General features: G+C 45.6%; 1 protein-coding gene across 1 annotated transcript in view; it reads right to left on the minus strand.

Annotated features, from left to right (window-relative positions):
- Window positions 1–22500, minus strand: part of LOC144599523 (putative G-protein coupled receptor 149) — a 33754-nt gene that overhangs the window by 9595 nt on the left and 1659 nt on the right. The window contains exons 2-3 of the mRNA XM_078410514.1: window positions 20184–20376; window positions 19985–19996 (exon numbers count right to left, since the gene is read on the minus strand). Of these exons, the coding sequence (XP_078266640.1) occupies window positions 19985–19996; window positions 20184–20376 (205 nt within the window). The remainder of the gene's footprint in view (window positions 1–19984; window positions 19997–20183; window positions 20377–22500) is intronic.

A 22500-nucleotide genomic window follows, 5' to 3' on the forward strand; every position in this document is an offset into this window, starting at 1 on the left:
GTAGCCAGTTTTGTTATTATGTGAGATCCTGTCAGATCTTATTTCTAGCTAACAAAATAAAACCTTTAGAAAATTGTTAAACTTAGCAATTGAGCAAGGATCAATTACTGTTGGCAATTGAGTTCCAAATTATATCATCAAAATCTTGGGGAAAAGTTTAGCAACCTCAGTCTTGACAATAAATGCATTGAAATACCCAATGAGTCACATTGCTTCAGTCAAAGAAGAAATTACCTTCATCTGATGAAAGGTGGCATTCATTCTATGATCGCCAATGAATTTCTTTTCATGATTCCAGCACCCACACAATTGAACTTTTCTGCTCCTATAACTTATGAACATTTTCTTAGTAAGGGTGTCAGGGGTCATGGGAGAAGGCAGGAAAATGGAGTTGAGAGAGAAAGATAGATCAGTCATGATTGAATGGTAGACTAAACTTGATGGACTGAATGGCCTAACTCTGCTCTTATAACTAATGAACTTATGAAAAACATGGCATATCATTTCCCTTTAATATCTTGAGATACTTTAATTACACCACCCTTTTTCAATCACAATGCTGGCTGGATTAGAAGTTATTAGCTATAAGGAGAGATTGGACCGACTTGGATTGTTTAGTTTGGAACGTCAGAATTTAAGGGGAGACGTAACCTTGATAGAAGTATATAAAATTATGAGAGGCATTGAGAGGATAGACAGTCAGAAACTTTTTGTGAGAATGGAAAGTCAAAGACAAGAGGGTGTTCCTTTAAGTTGAAAGTGTTGCAAGTTAAATGGTTCAATGGTTCTTTATTACATAGAAGTTTTTTACACAGAAGGTTACGGGTGCCTGGAACATGCTGCCAGGGGTGGTGATGGAGGCACATTTGGAATGGCGTTTAAGAGGCTTTTTAGATCGGCATTTGGAAATGGAGGGGTATGGATGATGTGCAGGCAGAAGAGGTTAGTTCGACTTGTCAAACTTGGATTGTTTTCTCTAGAAGAGGAGAGACCTGACAGAACTAAATACAATTATGAGAGGCACAGATAGCGAAGAGAGTCAGTACCTTTTTCAAAGATTAGAGGGCATAGCTTTAAGATGAAAGTAGACGTAGATACAATAAGAGTGTTTGAAGCTTTTAAATAGGCACATGGATAAGCAGGGAACAGAGGGATATGGATCACATGCAGGCAGAGATCATTAGTTTCTATTGGCATCATGTTCAGCACATACATTGTGGGGCCAAAGGGCCTGTTCCTACACTGTACTATTCTATGTTCTATATTTTACCTATTTATATTCCAGAGAGTGCAAACTAGCTTTATGTAATATCTCTTTATAATTAAAATTCAGAGTCAGTTAATATAGGGTTTGGACTCTTCTTTCCTTCTGAATAAATGTAACTGAAGATGAGTCCTTGCACTCCATTACATCTGGGATGCTGCACAGAACTCCAATAGTATAGTAGAACTGAGCTAGTCGTGCTACATACATAACACAGTAACAAAACCTGCAATGTTTACCTGATGAAAGGAGGATGGTTGGAGCAGAAGGTCAATATCAGCACCAACACAATGGCAAAACCAGATTAAGAAACATTTGCTATGTAATGTACTACATCAAGCTGTCAGCTTTAGCTCAATTTGGAGTGCCCTTGCCTCTAACAAGAAGGAATGCAATTCCTCATATGTTGCAAAACATACCTGGCTAATAAAGTATTATTGTGATTGTGATTAATAATATATTCCTTTATTTGTCCCACACCGGGGAAATTTACAGTGTTACAGCAGCAAAGTGGATAGCAAGAGAGCAAGAGATCATTCATTATAAATAAAAGATACATAAAATGTCATCAGTTTTCTGTGTGTTCGTAGCTGTTATTGTTGACTCGTCTGCTGGGAGCAGTGCTGGTTGTGCAGTCTCACAGCAGCGGGAATGAAGGACCTCCTATATCTCTCCTTCACGCACTTGGGGTGAAGGAGTCTGTCACTGAAGGAGCTACTCAGTTCAGTGACAGTGCCCTGCATGGGGTGGGAGTCATTGTCCAGCAGCGATGTTAGCTTTGCCATCATCCTCCTCTCTCCCACCACCTGCACTGTTGGGGTGCATTGTGTGATTGTGAAGACTGTGGGCCTCAGAATGTTCTCTTGGGATGGAAGTACTTTAACCAGGATAACATGTTTCCAGTGCTCATGTTGCAGGACTCGGAAGTCTGAGCTAGAGGAAGAGGTTGAGCAGGCTGGGACTTTATTCCTTGGAGCTCAGGAAGGTGAGGGGTGACCAGACAGAGGTGTATAAAATCATGAAAGGAATAGATCAGGTAGAGTCTCTTCCCCAGAGTAGGGGAATCAAGAACCAGAGGATATAGGTTTAAGGTGAAGGGGTAAAGATTTAACAGGAATCTTAGAGGTAACTTTTTCACACAAAGGGTGGTGGGTGTTTGGAAAGAGCTGCCGGAGGAGGAAATTGAGGCAGGAACTATTACCATATTTAAGAAACAATTAGAGAGGTACATGGATAGGATAGGTTGAGAGGGATATGGGCCAAACACTGGCAGGTGGGACTTGTGTAGATGGAGCTTGTTGGTCGGTGTGGGCAAGTTGGTCCAAAGGACCTGTTTCCACACTGAATGACTCTGTGACTCTAAGACACTCAGATATGTATTGTGGTTTGGCTGCAGAGTTGTAAGAGCCATTGTCCACTAGGATATGGGATTTTGGAAAGGGTGTAAGTTAGCCTGAATGCTGGCTGGATTAGTGGGTATTTGCTGAAAGGAGAGGTTGGAGCAACTTGGATTGCTTCTCAAGAAGAGGGGAGACCTGACAGAAGTATATAAAATTCTGAAAAGCATAAATATGGTGGACAGTCAGAACCTTTATCCCAGGATGGAAATGTCAATGACTAGAGGGCATAACGTTAAGGTGGGAGGGGCAAAGTTTAAAGATAGACACAAAATGCTGGAATAACTCAGCAGGTCAGATAAAATACTGAAAGGCATAAATAGAGTGGACAGTCAGAACCTTTATCCCAGGATGGAAATGTCAATGTGTACAGGGCATAGCTTTAAATGAGAGGGGCAAAAGTTTAAAGAATGACACAAAATGCTGGAGTAACTAAGCGGGTCAGGCAGAATCTGTGGAGAAAATGGATAGGTGATGTTTCGGGTTGGGACCCGTCTTCAGTCTGATATGGTAAAATATATGACAAAAGGACTTTATGGCAAAGTTTAAAACCATTCAGGGCATGTTTTTTACACAGAGGGGAGGGGTTCCTGGAATATGCTGCCAAGTGGTGATGGAGGCAGATGGTGGTGTTTAATGGTCTTTTAGATAGGCATATGGATGTGCAGGGAATGAGGGGGAAATATGGATCATGTGCAGGCAGAGGAAATATCTTGGCATCGTGTTTAGCACGGACATTATGGGCCAAAGGGCCTGTTCCTGTGCTGCACTGCTCAATTTCTGTGATTGCTGCCATACAGTTCCAGCTACCCAGTCGATCCTGACCTCGAGTGCATTCAAGAGAGAGCTAGATAGAGCTCTTAAGGATAGCGGAGTCAGGAGGTATGGGAAGAAGGCAGGAACGGGGTACTGATTGAGAATGATCAGCCATGATCACATTGAATGGTGGTGTTGGCCGTTGGCCTACTCCTGCACCTATTGTCTATTGCTGCCTCTGTGGAGTTTGCATTTTCTGCCTGTGGCCATGTGGGTTTCTTCCGAGTGTAATGTTTTCCTCCCACACCCCAAAAAATGTGTTGGTTGTAGGTTCATTATTACTGTGAATTGCCCTTAGTGTTGGGACGAGCAATGGAAGAATAAGTAGGAAGCATATGACAGATAGTAGGTTAAGTGAGGAGGAAATGGGTGGGGTTGCAGAAGGAACTGGCATAGACTCATGGTCATATTCTATGCTGTAAGGAAATGTAATAAAATAAACATGATTAAAGCCACAAGTAAAGATTGAAACTGCGGAAATTTTATATTGTTACAAGATGAATTGAATGACAAAGGCAGAAGAAATTAGTTCGAGTTGGCAAATTTGGATTGTTTTCTCTAGAAGAGGGGAGGCCTGACGGTATTATATAAAATGATAAGAAGCATAGATAGGGTAGACAGTTTGAATCTTATTACCAGAGTGGAAATGTCAAAGACTAGTGGGTCAAGCATAGTTCCAAGCTGAAATGGGCAAAGTTTAAATATGTCCGGGACAAGTTTTTTACACAAAGGGTGGTGAGTGCCTGGAATACACTGACAAAGGCAGTGGTGAAGGCAGATACAATAGTGGTATTTAAGAGCCCTTTAGATAGCCACATGGATAGGCAGGAAATGGAAAGATATGGATCATGTTGAGGCAGATGAGATAGGTTTACCTTGACATCATGTTTGGGGACATTGTGGCAGAAGGACATTGCCCCGTGCTGTACTGTTCGATGTTCTATGGGATGTTCAAACAAAGCTCTTTCCGCTTTCTAAGACAGGTGCAAAATATTATATGGAGCAAGTTAAAGATAAACTACTCATTATCACAGTGCTGTTTACTGAACTTGTTTCTAATTTGGTGGGCATATTCCAGAAATTATAGCGGTGACTTCCTGTAAAAAGCACATTAATTGTTAGTACCTTTGACTTTGTTGAAGTTATGAATGGGTTACTATAAATGTTATAAGTATTTCTTCGCACTTTTGTTATTTTAATTAGCAGTTCCTGCTTTTAACACTACCGGAAATAATTTTCACTTGGCTTCCTTATGAAAACCTCTCAGATGCACAATATTAAACACTGCGCCAAATTATTAAAATAATAATGAATATCTGTGAGTGATTACAGGGAAGAACATCTCAAGGGAATATAACATGATAGTTATAAAAACTCATCATTATTCAATGATAAATGGAATTTTCTTGCAGGGAATTTGTGCCGAGGATAGTTGCAGGTTTTATTAAACTAGCATGGAAAATGTTGCAAATCTAGTGGGTATCTAGAGTGGAAAGATTTTCAATGTTAATGTTTTGGGTGTAAGGCTCTATAAAAGTGAACAAAACAGTACATTTTACTTTAGTTTTACTTTACTTTAGAGATACAGCCTGGAAACAGGCCCTTTGGCCCACCTAGTCCTCACTGGCTATTGATCACCCTTACACCAGTTTAATCCTGCACACTGGGGACAATTAATAGAAGCCAATTAACCTAAAAACCTGCACATCTTTGGAATGTGGGAGGAAACCAGAGCACCCGGAGACAACCCAGGTGGTCACAGAGGGAACGTGCAAACTCCATACAGGATCGAACCCCGGTCTCTTGGTGCTGTAAGGCAGCAACTCTACCATTGTGCGGCTATGCTGCCCCTATTTTTGGATATAAGGCTCGGTAAAAATGAACAAAGCAGTACATTTTCTTAAGATAGACACAAAATGCTGGAGTAACACAGTGGGACAGGCAGCATCCTTGGAGAGAAGGGACGAGTGACAATTTGGGTCGAGACCCTTATTCAGACCCTACTCGAAACGTCACCCATTCCTTCTCTCCAGAGATGCTGCCTATTCCGCTGAATTACCCCAGCATTTTGTGTCTATCTTCAGTTTAAACCAGCATCTGCAGTTCTTTCCTGGTACATTTTCATGGTCAATTTGTTGCCATTTCCAAATGTTTCTGCTTTCATTTCACATTTCCTGAATCACCGCTTCTCTAAATATTTTTTTTAAATACCATCGCATATGAACCATGCGTTAATGCACGGCTGTTCAAAACGAAGGAGGAAAAGGGCAGAATTTACAATGCTATGAAAGCTTTCAGTACATAACGAGTTGCTCTTTACCCCTTGATTCATCTTTTGGAAGTGTAATCACTAAATTATGAATGACTGATGATTTTTAAAAACGTATCCAATAAGAGCATCCAGGTCAGAGGGAATAAAACGTAAGCTGTATGTTCATGGTAGGATTCAGGGGGAGGGCGAGGTGACAATTATTCAAGCAACTTTAATTTTTTTTTCAATGAAAGCATTTTTTTCTCAGGTTTTCCTGATAGAGATCTCTTCTCAAAATAGCATGAAATAACCTTCTTGGGTTTTTCAAGCATTGACAGAGGGAGTGTTATGGGGTTTTATTTTGGAAACCAATTTATTAATGGCATTTCTTGAGTCTTTTTTTGATAACAGATGAATGGATGGCACAGTGGCACAATGGTCGAGTTGCTGCCTTACAGCGCCAGAGACCCTGGTTCGATCCTGTCTATTGTTGCTGTCTGTATGGAGTTTGAATATTTCCCTGTGACTGCATGGGTTTCCCTCGGTGCTCTAGTTTTCTCCCACATCCTAAAGACGTGCAGGTTTGTAGGTTAATTGGCTTCTGTAAATTGTCCCTGGTGTGTAGGATATAACTAGTTTACAGGTGATTGTTGGTCAGTGTGCACTCTGTTGGCCGAAGTGCATGTTTCCCCACAGTATCTCTAAACTAAACAAAGCAGATTCTTTCAATTTTTGAAGGTAATAAATGATAAATAATAAATATGAATTTCATTGTTTCCTTGACAGTAAATGTGACAATTAAACACTATCAACTCTTGAGAAAAAACACAAATGCTAGTGTAACTCAGCAGTTCAGGCAGCATCTATGGAGGAAAATGACAGGTGATGTTTAAGGTTGGGATCCTTCTTCAGACTGATCCATTCTGACACAAAACAGTGCCGATCCATCCCCCCCCCCCCCCCCAGATACTGCCTGACCCATTGAATTACTCCTACACTTTGTCTTTTACTCAATATTCCAGCATTTGTAGTTCCTTGTGCCCTTCGGCCCCACCATATCCATGCTGACCATTGATTATCCATTCACACCAGTCCCATGTTATTCCACTTTCTCATCCACTCCCTACACACTAGGGGCAATTTACAGAGGTCTAACTAACCTACAAACCAGCATGTTCATAAGTTCACGTTATAAGAGCAGAACTGGGTAATTCTGCCCATTAAGTCTACTCTGCCATTCAATCATGGCTGATCTCTGCCTCCCTAATCCCATTTTCCTGCCTTCTCCCATAACTTTTGACACCTAATCAAGAATTTGTCTATCTCTGCCTTAAAAATATCTACTGTCGGCCTCCACAGCCCTCTGTGGCAATGAGTTCCACAGATTCACTACCCTCTGACTAAAGACGTACCTCCACACCTTTCTAAAAGAGCGCCCTTTAATTCTGAGGCTATGAGCTTTGGTCCTAGACTCTCCCACCAGTGGAAACATCCTTTCCATATCCACTCTATCAATGCCTTTCATTATTCTGTAAGTTTCAATGAGGTGCCCCTCAACCTTCTAAACTGTCAAGTGTCAGTGCTGTCAAACGCTCATCATATTCTAACCCACTCATTCCTGAAATAATTCTTGTAAACCTCCTCTAGACCCTCTCCAGAGCCAGCACATCCTTCCTCAGATATCGGGCCCCAAATTTGCTCACAGTACTCCAAATGTGGCCTGACCAGTGCCTTCTAGAGCCTCAGCGTTATATCTCTCTTTTTGGATTCCAGTCCTCTTGATACAAATCCTAGCATTGAATTTGCCCTTACTACCAATTCGACTTGCAAATTAACTTTTTGGGAGTCCTGCCACCAGCACTCCAAGTTCCTTTGCACCTCCGATTTCTGGATTCTCTCTCCATTAGAAAATAGTCTATGCCTTTATTCGTATTACAAAAATGCATGACTCTGCATTTTGCTACACTGAATTTCATCTGCCACTTCTCTGCCCACTCTCTAAACCTGTCCAAGTCCTTCTGCTTCCTCTACACTGCCTGCCCCTCCACTTATCTTAGAATCATCTGCAAACTTGGCCACAAAGCCTTCAATCCCCTTATCCAAATCATTAATATACAAATCATCCAAATCATTAATATTAGGTATCAGCACCGATACCTTGCGGAACTCAATGAGTCACTGGTAGCCAACCAGAAAAAGTGCTTTTATTGCAACTCTTTGCCTTCTGCCATCCAGCCAACCTGCTATCCATGCTAGTATCTTCACATTAAAACCATGGGCCCTCATCTTCCCCAGCAGCCTGACATGTGGCACCTTAGCGAAGGCCTTCTGAAAATCTGGGTAAACAACATCCACAGCCACCTCTGTCCTGCTATTAACTTCCTCAAAGAGCTCCAACAGATTCGTCAGGCAAGATCTTCCCTTCACAAAACCATGCTGACTTTGGCTTATTTTATCGTGATCTTCCAAGTACTGCATAACCTCATCCTTTATAATTGACTCTAACCAACCACCGAAGTCAGGCTAACTGCCCTAAAGACATAGAAACATAGAAACATAGAAAATAGGTGCAGGAGTAGGCCATTCGGCCCTTCGAGCCTGCACCGCCACTCAATATGATCATAGCTGATCATCCAACTCAGTATCCCGTACCTGCCTTCTCTCCATACCCCCTGATCCCTTTAGCCACAAAGGGCCACATCTAACTCCCTCTTAAATATAGCCAATGAACTGGCCTTAACTACCTTCAGTGGCAGAGAATTCCACAGATTCACCACTCTCTGTGTGAAAAAAAAACGTTCTCATCTCGGTCCTAAAAGACTTCTCCCTTATCCTTAAACTGTGACCCCTTGTTCTGGACTTCCCCAACATCGGGAATAATCTTCCTGCATCTAGCCTGTCCAACCCCTTAAGAATTTTGTAAGTTTCTATAAGATCCCCCCTCAATCTTCTAAATTCCAGCGAGTACAAGCCGAGTCTATCCAGTCTTTCTTCATATGAAAGTCCTGCCATCCCAGGAATCAATCTGGTGAACCTTCTCTGTACTCCCTCTATGGCAAGAATGTCTTTCCTCAGATTAGGAGACCAAAACTGTATGCAATACTCCAGGTGTGGTCTCACCAATGCCCTGTACAACTGCAGCAGAACCTCCCTGCTCCTATACTCAAATCCCCTCGCTATGAATGCCAACATACCATTCGCTTTCTTCACTGCCTGCTGCACCTGCATGCCTACTTTCAATGACTGGTGTACCACGACACCCAGGTCTCGTTGCATCTCCCCTTCTCCTAATTGGCCACCATTCAGGTAATAGTCTGCTTTCCTGTTCTTGCCACCAAAGTGGATAACCTCACATTTATCCACATTATACTGCATCTGCCATGCATTTGCCCACTCACCTAACCTATCCAAGTCACGTTGCAGCCTCCTAGCATCCTCCTCACAGCTAACACTGCCCCCCCAGCTTCGTGTCATCCGCAAACTTGGAGATGACCTGTCTTCAGGATTTGAGTGGAAACTAGAGCACCCGAAGGAAACCCATGTGGTCTACCATGAGAATGTGCAAACTGCCCACCAACAGCACCCGAGGTCAGGATTGAACCTGTGTCTCTGGCGTTGTAAGACAGCAGCTCAACCAGCTGTACCGCTGTGATACACTGAGAGGACAACAACACGTTGCAATCTTACATGAGGAATTGCGTGAGGTTCAATGATGTTACTGCACCATGTGGCATAAACTGATATTGATATTGGATCGAACATCAATACACATTGCAAGGGGGTAACATGTTCTATGTCTTAACAATACTGATTACAAACTTCTTTAACACAGAAATGTGCCACATTCATATTTAATAACTCTAAACTAGGTCATGGTGTCCATCATAACTATGACCCAGATTTTGCTCATATTAGACAGTTAGTTGGTGGTGAGGACCAGGGAGATGTTTATCTTCTGTGCAGTTGGGCGCGTTAGCACGACAAGGGTAAAGAGCCTACTGGGACCTTTATTAAGGTCAAAGCAAAAAACATCATCACTGCCCAATGAAGATGTTGAAAAAATAATCTGTAATTACTGAAATAATTACAAATTCAAGCCATATCAAATATCAGACCCAAACTAAAGTGAAACAAAAGGTGAGTGAATGTTTGATTACCAGAATGGGGGGGGGGGGGGGGGGGGGGGGGGGGGGGGGGGGGGGGGGGGGGGGGGGGGGGGGGGGAAATAAGCACAGAAAGGCAAAGTAAGATGTATTTAAATTTTTTCTGTTCTAAAAGTAATTAACAAAGAGTTGAAAAAATTCAAGATTCTGATGGGTTTTGACAGGATCGACACAGGGGGCGGCACAGTGGTGCATGGGTAAAGTTGCTACCTTACAGCGCCTGAGACCCGGGTTCGATCCTGATCTTGGTTGCTGCCTGCACGGAGTTCACATTCACTGTGACCACGTGGGTTTTCTCCGGGACTTCCGGATTCCTCCCACATTCCAAAGATGTGCAGGTTTGTAGGTTAATTGGCTTCTGTAAATCGTCCCTAGTGTTCAGGATAGAACTAGTGTATGGGTGATCATTGGTTGGCCTGGACTCGGTGGGTTGACCGGTTTGTTTTCATGCTGTATCTCTAAACTAAGTTAAACAAAACTTGATATCTCCCAGCTAACATGCCTAGAAACACTGAACATGGAATATAGAACAATAAAGTGCAGGAACAAGCCCTTCGACCCACAATGTCTGTGTGAACATGATGCAAAGATAAAATCTCCTCTGCCTGATGGGACTGATGGGACTGAAGGCTGATAAATCCCCAGGGCCTGATGGTCTGCATCCCAGAGTACTTAAGGAGGTGGCTCTAGAAATAGTGGAAGCATTGGAGATCATTTTTCAATGTTCTATAGATTCAGGATCAGTTCCTGTGGATTGGAGGATAGCAAATGTTATCCCACTTTTTAAGAAAGGAGGGAGAGAGAAAACGGGGAATTATAGACCAGTTAGTCTGACATCAGTGGTGGGGAAGATGCTGGAGTCAATTATAAAAGACGAAATTGCTGAGCATTTGGATAGCAGTAACGGGATCATTCCGAGTCAGCATGGATTTACGAAGGGGAAATCATGCTTGACAAATCTACTGGAATTTTTTGAGGATGTAACTAGGAAAATTGACAAGGGAGAGTCAGTGGATGTGGTGTACCTCGACTTTCAGAAAGCCTTCGACAAGGTCCCACATAGGAGATTAGTGGGCAAAATTAGGGCACATGGTATTGGGGGTAGGGTACTGACATGGATAGAAAATTGGTTGACAGACAGAAAGCAAAGAGTGGGGATAAATGGGTCCCTTTCGGAATGGCAGGCAGTGACCAGTGGGGTACCGCAAGGTTCGGTGCTGGGACCCCAGCTATTTACGATATACATTAATGACTTAGACGAAGGGATTAAAGGTACCATTAGCAAATTTGCAGATGATACTAAGTTGGGGGGTAGTGTGAATTGTGAGGAAGATGCAATAAGGCTGCAGGGTGACTTGGACAGGTTGTGTGAGTGGGCGGATACATGGCAGATGCAGTTTAATGTAGATAAGTGTGAGGTTATTCACTTTGGAAGTAAGAATAGAAAGGCAGATTATTATCTGAATGGTGTCAAGTTAGGAGGAGGGGGAGTTCAACGAGATCTGGGTGTCCTAGTGCATCAGTCAATGAAAGGAAGCATGCAGGTACAGCAGGCAGTGAAGAAAGCCAATGGAATGTTGGCCTTCGTAACAAGAGGAGTTGAGTATAGGAGCAAAGAGGTCCTTCTACAGTTGTACCGGGCCCTGGTGAGACCGCACCTGGAGTACTGTGTGCAGTTTTGGTCTCCAAATTTGAGGAAGGATATTCTTGCTATGGAGGGCGTGCAGCGTAGGTTCACTAGGTTAATTCCCGGAATGGCGGGACTGTCGTATGTTGAAAGGCTGGAGCGATTGGGCTTGTATACACTGGAATTTAGAAGGATGAGGGGGGATCTTATTGAAACATATAAGATAATTAGGGGATTGGACACATTAGAGGCAGATAACATGTTCCCAATGTTAGGGGAGTCCAGAACAAGGGGCCACAGTTTGAGAATAAGGGGTAGGCCATTTAGAACGGAGATGAGGAAGAACTTTTTCAGTCAGAGGGTGGTGAAGGTGTGGAATTCTCTGCCTCAGAAGGCAGTGGAGGCCAGTTCGTTGGATGCTTTCAAGGGAGAGCTGGATAGAGCTCTTGAGGATAGCGGAGTGAGGGGGTATGGGGAGAAGGCAGGAACGGGGTACTGATTGAGTGATCAGCCATGATCGCATTGAATGGCGGTGCTGGCTCGAAGGGCTGAATGGCCTACTCCTGCACCTATTGTCTATTGTCTATTGTCTATTGTCTATTGCCTGCACATGATCCACATCCCTTCAATCTCTGCATATCCATGTGCTTATTGAAAAGCTTCTTAAATGGCACTATCGTATCTGCCTCAACCGCCACCCCTGGCAGCACGTTCCAGGCACTCCCCACCCTCTGTGTAAAAGACTTACCTCGCAAATCTCCTTTAAATTTTGCCCCTCTCACTTTAATGCTATGTCCTCTAGTCTTTGACATTTCCACCCTAAAAAAAATGTCAATGCATTTCACTGTACCTCGTTACACGTGACAGTAATAAACCTAACTCTAGCTACACGTTTTGAGCCAATAAGAAAGACAAAATAGCAGAGTTAGGTCAAAAACCACAGCAAATCTCTACACATGCTTCATAGGTCACCAATTCACTGGCCGGCCTACGCTGAATGCAATTATTGATTGCTAGGCTCTAAGGATGAAAACCAAGGTTATGTGTTGCACTCAATGGTTAATCTGCCTGTCAAAATTCATCCATATTCTATCAAGGAAGCAGCTGGGTAAATTTGCAGTGTAAAGCCAGTCTCCTAACCTGGCCGGTCAGCAATTATGTTAAAGCTCTGCTCCTGCCACCACCCATCTTCCTTGAGCTGGACAACCCCGATTACCTTCCCCATCATGTACTGCACTTTTAATGCATTCTATTCTTCTGATGGATATCAATATTCCAACAGTTTTCAACCCTCGTTTGTGTTTCTTAATCATGTTAATTTATTAAATTCCCTTACAGCATAGAAGGAGATTAAGAGTCTATGCCAGTTCCTTCTGCAACCCCATCTATTCCCTCCTCTCTTAACCTACACTCTGTCAGGTGTCTATCAGCTTCTCACTGATTCTCCCATTGCTCAACCCAATACTAGTGGAAATTGACAGGAAACAATTAAGCTACCAACCTACACAGCTCTGGGATGTGGGAGGAAACCAGAGCGCCCGGAGGTAACCCACGTGGTCACAGAAGGAACACGCAAACTCCACACAGACATACCCAAGCTCAGAATTAAACTGAATTGTTGGAGTTGTATGGCAGCAATAACAGAAATAGAACAGTACAGCACAGGGACAGGCCCTTTGGCCCACAATGTCCATGCTGAACATGATGACAACATAAACTAATCACATCTGCCTGCACGTGATCCACATCCCTCCATTCCATCTATATCCTGTGCCTATCTAAAAACCTCTTAAATGCCACTATCCTATCTGCCTCCACCACCATCCCGGCAGCTTGTTCCAAGCTCCCACCGCCCTCTACATAGAGACTTGCCCTGCACATCTCCTCTAACTTTAAAGCCATGCCCAATCAGCAGAGAGAAACCTCTCCAAGTGCTTTTGAATCATGCAGGGGTCTTCTAGCTGTGGCACTTAGCTGTTGAACTATTCCTGTTTCATATTTCCACTGATGCTTCATTTGGTACAGCTTTGTTCTAGTGTCAGAATTATTTTCGATTGTGTCTCTACATTTTTGGGGGGTAAAAAACATAAGCTTTTGTGATTTTTATTTTGTTCAATTTGGAATAATCAAAAGCAGAAAAAGGATTTGCTCTCGAGTGATGGATATTTCATTTCCCGGCGATGAGTTTGATGTTTGCTTGTTACCTCGTCAGCCTTGCAGCTGTGAATATAATATTTCTTGTGAAAGCAATTCTCTGCTGATAATGTGCCCACTTCAAAGCAAATTGTATGTACTATACTGCAGCTTTTAGGTAAATGGATTTATATGGGATGGCCTTTACATATTCAGAGATAAGATTATTATCCGTTTAATCTATTCAGAAACTGCAATTGTTGCAATCTTTGCACATACCATAAAGGGGTGGGCTGCTCCAGTATTTTTCCATCCAAGAGATGAAAACAAGAAGAGGCAAGATCTTAAACTCGCTAACCCCACCGAAGGTTAGAACACAAAGTGCTGGAATAACTCAACTTACTGAACAGTGAAAAGCCTGGATAGAGTGAATGTGGAGAGAATGTTTCCACCAGTGGGATAGTCTCAGACCAGAGGCCACAGCCTCAGAATTAAAGGACGTACCTTTAGAAAGGTGATGAGGAGGAATTTCTTTAGTCAGACGGTGGTGAATCTGTGGGATTCATTGCCACAGATGACTGTGCAGGCCAAGTCAATGGATATTTTTAAGACGGAGATTGACAGATTCTTGATTAGTAAGGGTGTCATGGGTTATGGGGAGAAGGCAATAAAATGGGGTTGAGAGGGAAAGACAGATCAACCATAAATGAGTGGTGGAGTGGACTCAATGGGCTAAATGGCCTAATTCTGCTCCTGGAACTTATGAACGAGTCAGGTAACATCTGTGGAGTGAATGGACAGCCGATGTTTCAGGTCAGGAACCTTCTGCAGACTGAAGAAGGGTTCTGACCTAAAACATCAACTATCCTTATCGTCCAGAGATGCCGTCTAACCCGTTGAGTTATAGAGTCATAGAGTCATACACCATGAAAACAAGCCCTTCAGCCCAAATTGTCCACACCGATCAACATGTCCCATCTACACTAGTCCCACCTGCCTGTGTTTGGCCCATATCCCTCGAAACCTATCCTATCCATGTACCTGTCTAATTGTTGTTTTTTTAACGATGCAAAAGTACCTGCCTGAACTACCTCCTCCGGCAGCTTGTTCCATACACCGACCACCCTTTGTGTGAAAACGTTACCCCTCAGGTTACTATTGATTCTTTTCCGCCTCACCTTAAACCTATGAAGTTACTCCAGCACTTTGTGTCTTTTTTGTAAACCAGCATCAGCAGTTGCTTGTTTCTTTGCAGGTTGGAATGCCATATCAAGTCGTGTGACGTACGTAAAGAAAAATAAATAGATGGAGATAGAATATGCATGCACAGAGCAGTGAAATGATCCCTCTGATTGCTAGCATGCTCAGGCACAAATCTTACACACAACTCAACTACTTTGACATTAGCCTTCCATTCGGAGATCGGCCTTTAACCTTCCATTCGCCATAAATATCAAAAGTTTTAACATAGTGGAAAACTGGAGAAAAGCTAATTATATATAATAACAGAGAACATCTATATATTACTAAAACTCTCATCTTGTTGGTTTGTCAGTTTGCTTGATCCCGAAATACAGCCAAAATGGTACACGATAGCGTGACAATTGTAGGCCCACCTTACTCATCATTGTCCTGGGGTGGGCTGGGGGAAGTTTCATTGAAATTGGTGTTATATTTTTTAAGTTAGAGACATTTAAAAGTTTTTAAATTACCTTTTCCAAGTCCCTGGCCGTCAGACGCATTTGACGTCACGATGGGACCTGCCCGGGTGACGGGAGTGGCGGCCAATGAGAGAGGTGGGGCCCACCAATGACCACCGGGGGCGGGACCCGCCAGAGTGATGAGAGTGGCGGCCAACGAGGGGGGGGGGGAATTCCAGGCCGATGAGCTGCTGCTAACTCACCCACTCCATCCCCCCTGAACCCCCCTCCTCCCCACTCACCCACCCCATTCCCCCTCAGCCCCCCTCAGCCCCCCTCCTCCCCTCACCCACTCCATTCCCCACTCAACCTTATCCCTCACCTCCCCCCCCCCACCCACTCACTCACCCGCTCCCCCCCCCCCCCCCCCCCCCACCGTGAGGACGATATGCATTTTCAACGTCAGTCCGCGCGGGCGCAGTTGGGGCGACCTACGATATTTCGATGCTGTGATGAGGCAAATGGCAGTGACCCGTAGCGAGCTGCAGCTCGCTTCCGGCCACGTGAGACGAGGTGGAGTGGTTGAGTGGGTGAAGGGGGCGGGGGGGGGGGGGGGGGGGGGGGAGGTGGAAGATAAGGGGGGTTGAGGGGGGATGGAGTTGGGTGAGTGGGTGAGGGGGGGTGAGGAGAGGGGGGGATAAGGGGTGTTGAGGGGGAATGGAGTGTGGGAGTGGGTGAGTGGGTGAGGGGGGGTGAGGAGGGCGGTTGAGGGGGGATGGAGTGGGTGAGCGGGGGGGAGGGGTGGAGGGGGTTTCAGGGGGGGTGGAGTGGGTGAGTGGTTGGGGAGGAGGGGGAGATAAGGGTGGTTGAGGGGGGATGGAGTGGGTGAGTGGGTCCAGAACCAGGGGCCACAGTTTAAGAATAAGGGGTAGTCCACTTAGAACGGAGATGAAGAAAAACGTTTTCAGTTAGAGAGTTGTAAATCTGTGGAATTCTCTGCCTCAGAAGGCAGTAGAGGCCAATTCTCTGAATGCATTCAAGAGAGAGCTAGATAGAGCTCTTAAGGATAGCGGAGTCAGGGGGTATGAGGAGAAGGCACGAACGGGGTATCAGCCATGATCACATTGAATGGTGGTGCTGGCTCGAAGGGCCGAATGGCCTACTCCTGCACCAATTGTCTATTGTTGTGGGGAGGGGGTATAAGGGGGGTTGAAGAGGGATGGAGCGGGTGAGTGCGTGAGGGGGGAGGGGAGGAGGGGGTTGAGGGGGAATCGAGTGCGTGAGTGGGGAGGAGGGGAGGAGGGGGGGATAAGGGGTTCAGGGGGATCGAGTGGGTGAATGGGCGGGAGGGGAGGAGGGTGGGACAAGAGGAGTTGAGGGGGGATGGAGTGGGTAAGTGGGGTGGAGGGGGAGGGGGTTGGGGGCTGGGGGGAGGGGGAGTGGGGGAGGAGAGGGTGCTGGACCAATGCAGGAGAGGTTTGGGGCCAATGAAGGGGAGGGTCCTGTTGAGCCCACGAGCTGCCGCTAACTTTAATAGATGCGCCCCCACCCCCCCTCTCGCCGGGAGGACCGGCACCGGTCCTGGCGTGTCCCGCACCTCACCTTCCTCCCGTGGTGTAGCGCAGCGGCAGAGGATCCAACAAGATGGCCGTTGCCGCCGTTCGCCGACGATCGCCGCCATGCTGCAGTAGAGGCTTCTGGTCCACGGCTCGCTCTGGCTGCAGTACTGGTGCCACGGGGCCGAGGTGAGTGGCTCCCTCTCCCCTTCCCTGTCCCCCCTCGCCCACCCACGGCCCCAGAGGACACTTCCCGCCCGGCAACGGGCATCGTCAGTTGGAGGGGGTTGCCAGGCCCGCAGGATCATCAGTTGGGGGAGGGTTGCCCCAGAAGAGGCCTGCAGGAGAGATTTGGACCCTTCGGTTCCACCTCAGTCTAGTTTATCACTAAAATGTGCCACTTTGTCCTATTGGTTCATTGTATTCATAGGTTCATAAGTTCTAGGAGCAGAGTTAGGCTATTCAGCCAACCAAGTCTACACCATCATTCAGTCATGGATGATCTATCTTTGCCTCTCAACCCCATTCTCCTGCCTCTCCTACTCCTCATAACCCTTGCCACCATGACAAATCAAGAATTTATCAATCTCCGCCTTAAAAATATCCATTGATGGCCTCCACAACTGCCTGTAGCAATGAATTCCTCAAATTCACCACCTTCTGGCTAAATAAGTTCCTCCTCATCTCCTCATTCTAATGGAATGTCCTTTGGTGTGTAGGTCTCACATTATACAGTTATCCCTTTTCCCCTCTGGGATGACAGATCCTCCCTTAGAGCCCCTCCGATCCACCTCCACCGGCAGGCAGGCCAGAGGAAGCCTACGATCAGCACCACAAACAATGCCTGGCAGCTGGACAACGCCAGCACTCCGGGGTAGACTGGGGAAACAGGCAAACAAGCCACAGCTCGGTCCGATTAATGGTTTTTGGATCATCTGATCCTTGTCATGTGGGAGGGTAGAAGGGGGAAGGGGAAGGAGAGGGGGAGGGCAGCAGGAAGAGGGGAAAGGAAGGAAAAGAAAGGGGGTCCAGGGAAGGGGAGAAGGGAGGGAAAGGGGAGGGAAGGGATGGAGGGAAAGATAGAGGAAAGGGGAAGGGGGAAAGGAAGGGGAAGTGGGGGGAGGGTGAAAAGGGAGGGAAAGAGGGTCTTTAGTCAAAGGTATTTATTCACAAAATGCTGGAGTAACTCAGCAGGTCAGGCGGCATCTCAGGAGAGAAGGAATGGGCGACGTTTCGGGTCGAGACCCTTCTTCAGACTGATGTCAGGGGGGGCGGGACAAAGGAAGGATATAGGTGGCGACAGGAAGACAATGGGAGATCTGGGAAGGGGGAGGGGAAGAGAGGGACAGAGGAACTATCTTAAGTTGGAGAAGTCAATGTTTTAGTTGGAAGTCAACCCTTTAGTCAGAGGGTAGTTAATGTGTGGAACATTGCCTCAGAGGGCTGTAGAGGCCGTCAGTGGTTATTTTTAAGGCAGAGATAGACAAATTCTTGATTGGAACGGGTGTCAATTGTTATGAGGAGAAGGCAGGAATTAATTGTGCCTTCGGAGTGACGATGAAGGACTACTCCCCTGGGCAGACCTGGACATTCACGGTTGGTCAATGCTGGATATAAAGCCGACCGTGTGAGTTCACCTTACTGCGAGCACCAGTGTAGTCATCTCTGATCTGGCATCATGACAGACGCCACAATTTGTATTCTCTATGTTCCTCTAAAATGCCCCCATAATGTTCATCTAAACTGTTACCTTGGCCGTGATTTCCAGTCAATTAATTCTCCGGGTAAACAAGTTTCACCCAGATTCACAACTGCATTGTTTAGTTGTGCTCAAGGAAGTGCAGAGAGGTGTTTGAGCTTGCAAACAGGCCATTCTGCCCACTGAGTACACTTCGACAGGTAGTATAAGAAAATAACTGCAGATGCTGGTACAAATCGTTTTATTCACAAAATGCTGGAGTAACTCAGCAGGTCAGGCAGCATCTCGGGAGAGAAGGAATGGGTGACGTTTCGGGTCGAGACCCTTCTTAGGGTCTTAGGGTCTCGACCCGAAACGTTACCCATTCCTTCTCTCCCGAGATGCTGCCTGACCTGCTGAGTTACTCCAGCATTTTGTGAATAAATCACTTCGACAGGTGTTCTATGTAAAATGTTCTATGTTATTCCATTCTCTACATGCTATCACCCGTACACTAGTTCAGTCCTACACACCAGGGACCATTTACAGAAGTCAATTACCTTACAAACCCCGCACGTCTTTGGACTGTGGGAGGAAACCGAGGCAACTGGAGGAAACCCCACGCGGTCATAGGGAGAACGTATAAGCCACACAAACACTATCTGAGGTCAGGATTGAACCCGGGTCTCTGGCGCTGTGAGGCAGCAGCTCTACCACTGCGCCATTCATTTCGATTATTTTGACTGGGGGTTGGGTCATAAATTCCCAATGAGATCATTACTATTTAACGTTAAGTACCAATTTCATAAGTTGAATTTGTATCAACTTAATTAATAAGTATTATTGATCTGATGACTCTCCAGTTTGAGAGCCTGCATTAAATTAAAAGGGTAAAGCCTGCCATTATCTGCTGTGTACCATCAGAAACATTCTTCCAGACTCTTTTAAAATGGTCCTCTTTGGGGGGGAAACTGTCCTTTGTTAAGAGTATTTTGTTGATGAAAATGATCAGTTAGGGCGGCACAGTCGTGCAGCGGTAGAACTGCTGCTTCACGACGCGAGAGACCCGGGTTCGATCCTGACACTGGATGCTGTCTGTACGGAGTTTGTGTGTTCTCCCTGTAACCGCGTGGGTTTTTTCTGGGTGCTCCGCTTTCCTCCCACACTCCAAAGATGTACAGGTTAATTGGCTTCGGTAAAATTGTAATTTTCCCCTGGTGTGTAGGATAGTGCTAGTCTACGGAGTGATCGCTGGTCGGCGCGGACTTGGTGGGTCGAAGGGCCTGTTTCCGTGCTGTATCTCGAAAGTCTAAAGTTAAGTATAAGGGAGCAAAACACAAACTCTGAGAACTCAGGCAACATCTGTGGTGGAAACGGACAGACGGCATTTCAGGTCGGGTCCCTTCTACAGACTGGACATGTGTCAATCGAAGTCAAAGGTCTAAAGTCTACCTGCAACGCTTTGTCCTCCCTCTCCCCACCTACAACCAGTCTGAAGAAGGGTCTTGACCCGAAACGCCACCTATCCATGTTCTCCAGGGAAGCTGCCTGACCCGCTGAGTTACTCCAGCACATTGTGTCTTTTCCCCCCCGCTTTCTGCAGTGCACGATACGGACGGCTGATGGTTTTATTCACGTGTTCTCTTTGTGTTTCTCACCTTTAACCGGCTTTGCAGCAGCCGAGTACACATTCTTGCTGCAGTTGATGAAACAACCGCACGGCAGTTGTATCCACCGTTCCGACAGCACAAACAGCGGAGTTATAACAGCCGCCAGCAAGGTCAGGAAGAAGCCAAAAGACTGGAAGGACACGTCCTCAGGTTCGGTGATGTGATTGACGAGCAGTCGTATCTGTGGAGCACAGGGGGACAGTGAAGTGAGAATTCAGCCACGCCACTGGCGGTGGCACCATCAATCCCTGAAACTAGAGCACATGTCAAACCCAGCAGGGATACATACGCACCTTGTGTGGGGGAGGAACTGCAGATGCTGCTTTAAACTGAAGATAGACACAAAATGCTGGAGTAACTCAGCGGATCAGGCAGCATCTCTGAAGAAAAATGATGGGCGAGACCCTTCTTCAGACTGGAGGTGGCTTCACCTCTCTTCCAGCATTCTCTCTCCATCACAATCAGTCTGAAGAAGTAAATTTGAAGTAACTTCTACTAACACCCCCTCTCCCCTTGCCCCCTTCCTCTACACTAATCATTCCACAGTCTCTTGAGATCCGATCCGAATAGTCACCCATCCTTTGTCTCCAGAGATGCTGCCCGACCTGCTGAGTTACTCCAGCACTTTGTGTCTATCTTTGGTATAAAGCAGCATCTGCAGTTCCTTGCAGTACCTTGTTGAGGTAAATCAAAAACTGTTTTTAATCCCAGAAGAAATGTTGCACTTTGTTTGGGGGGGGGGGGGGGGGGACGAGGGGACGACGGGGGGGGGGGGGGGGGGGGGAGGAGGATAATTTCTCGGGGACGGGGGGACGGGACGGATGGAGGTTAATTTCCCCAATTCAAAAGAGCATTACAACGAAAGAAAGAAGATAGTAAATGAAGGGTAAATACAATGGTTTTATTTTTATGAGATACAAGAAACTGTAGATGCTGGTTTCCCCCCAAAATACAAAGTGCTGGATTAATTCAGATGTTAGAAGGACCTTGGCCTGAAACATCACATATCCACGTTCTCCAGAGATGCTGCTTGACCCACTGAGTTTCTCCAGCATGTTGGGTTTTATTATAATTCTAAGCTTTGACGGGTTGGTGGAACAGAGAGACTTGGAGATCCACATATACAAACACATTGGTGAGGTTGCTAATGAAGACCAATGGAGCCAAAAGTGTTGTAAAGAATGCAGGTAAGTCGTGCCAATTCTCTATAATTCACCAGGTAGACTTCTGCTGCAGTTGCGTTCATTATTGGACAGAGGAAGTTAAGGGGAAAAGTCAAGCCTTTGGTGAAGGCGTAGTATCTGCAGTTCTTCCTATATCAAGATCAACAAGAGATTTGATATTGGTAGTTACACAGGTTTAAATACAGAGGCATTGTTTCAATGGCAGAAGTGTTGTGTCAAGAAAGGAGTCAGTTTTAAGAAAATTAGCAAAAGAATGAATATTTTTTAAATATTTAATTTTAAGTAACTTCTACTAACACCCCCTCTCCCCTTGCCCCCTTTCTCTACACTAATCATTCCACAGTCTCTTGAGATCACACCTTCCCTAGCCAACAATATGCCTATCAGAGAACCACCATGCCTGAGGTCAGGTGTTGCGGGCACTGATTTGCCCTGGTCGTTTCTGAAGAAGGGACCCAAACCGAAACATCACCTATACATGTTGTCCGGAGATGCTGCCTGACCTGCTGAGTTACTCCAACACTTTGTGTCTATCTTCAGCGTAAACCAGCATCTCCAGTTCTTTGTTTCTAAAATATTTTCAACGCAACCAGTTGTTGGCTGCTCGAGGGAGTGTCATAGATTGATAGAGTCATCGAATCAAACAGCGAGGGATCAGGCCCGACGCCCATCTTGCCCACAGCGACCAACATGCCCCGTCTACTGTTCCCCACGTTCCTGCGTTTAACCTCCACACCTTAAGCCTACGTCCTCTGGTCCTCCATTCCCCCACACTGGACAAGAGTCTCTGGGCGCCCACCCGATCCATTCCTCTCATGATGGAAGGAAAAATGACTTTCAAAGGCGAATTGGATGAAAGGGAGGAATTGCCAGCGACGTGAGGAGGCGCGGACGCAGAGGGAAATCAATGGCAAGCTTATTAACAGAATCAGCTTAGACACAATGGTGCGAATGGCGACTTTCGGAGCTCTCTCTAGGTTTTCGCAAAGCCTTGGATTTTTGCAAACTTGGAGATGTTTATTGATCTCTGAGTGTCTTTTTTGTAAAAAGGCACACTTCTCATGTGCAGTGCACAAACAAAGGGGCTCAGAATCAATGCATTGCACCGAAAGTGTGTTTTA

Source organism: Rhinoraja longicauda, chromosome 13, assembly GCF_053455715.1.
Source record: "Rhinoraja longicauda isolate Sanriku21f chromosome 13, sRhiLon1.1, whole genome shotgun sequence".
In the NCBI taxonomy this organism is placed as follows: Eukaryota; Metazoa; Chordata; class Chondrichthyes; order Rajiformes; family Arhynchobatidae; genus Rhinoraja; species Rhinoraja longicauda.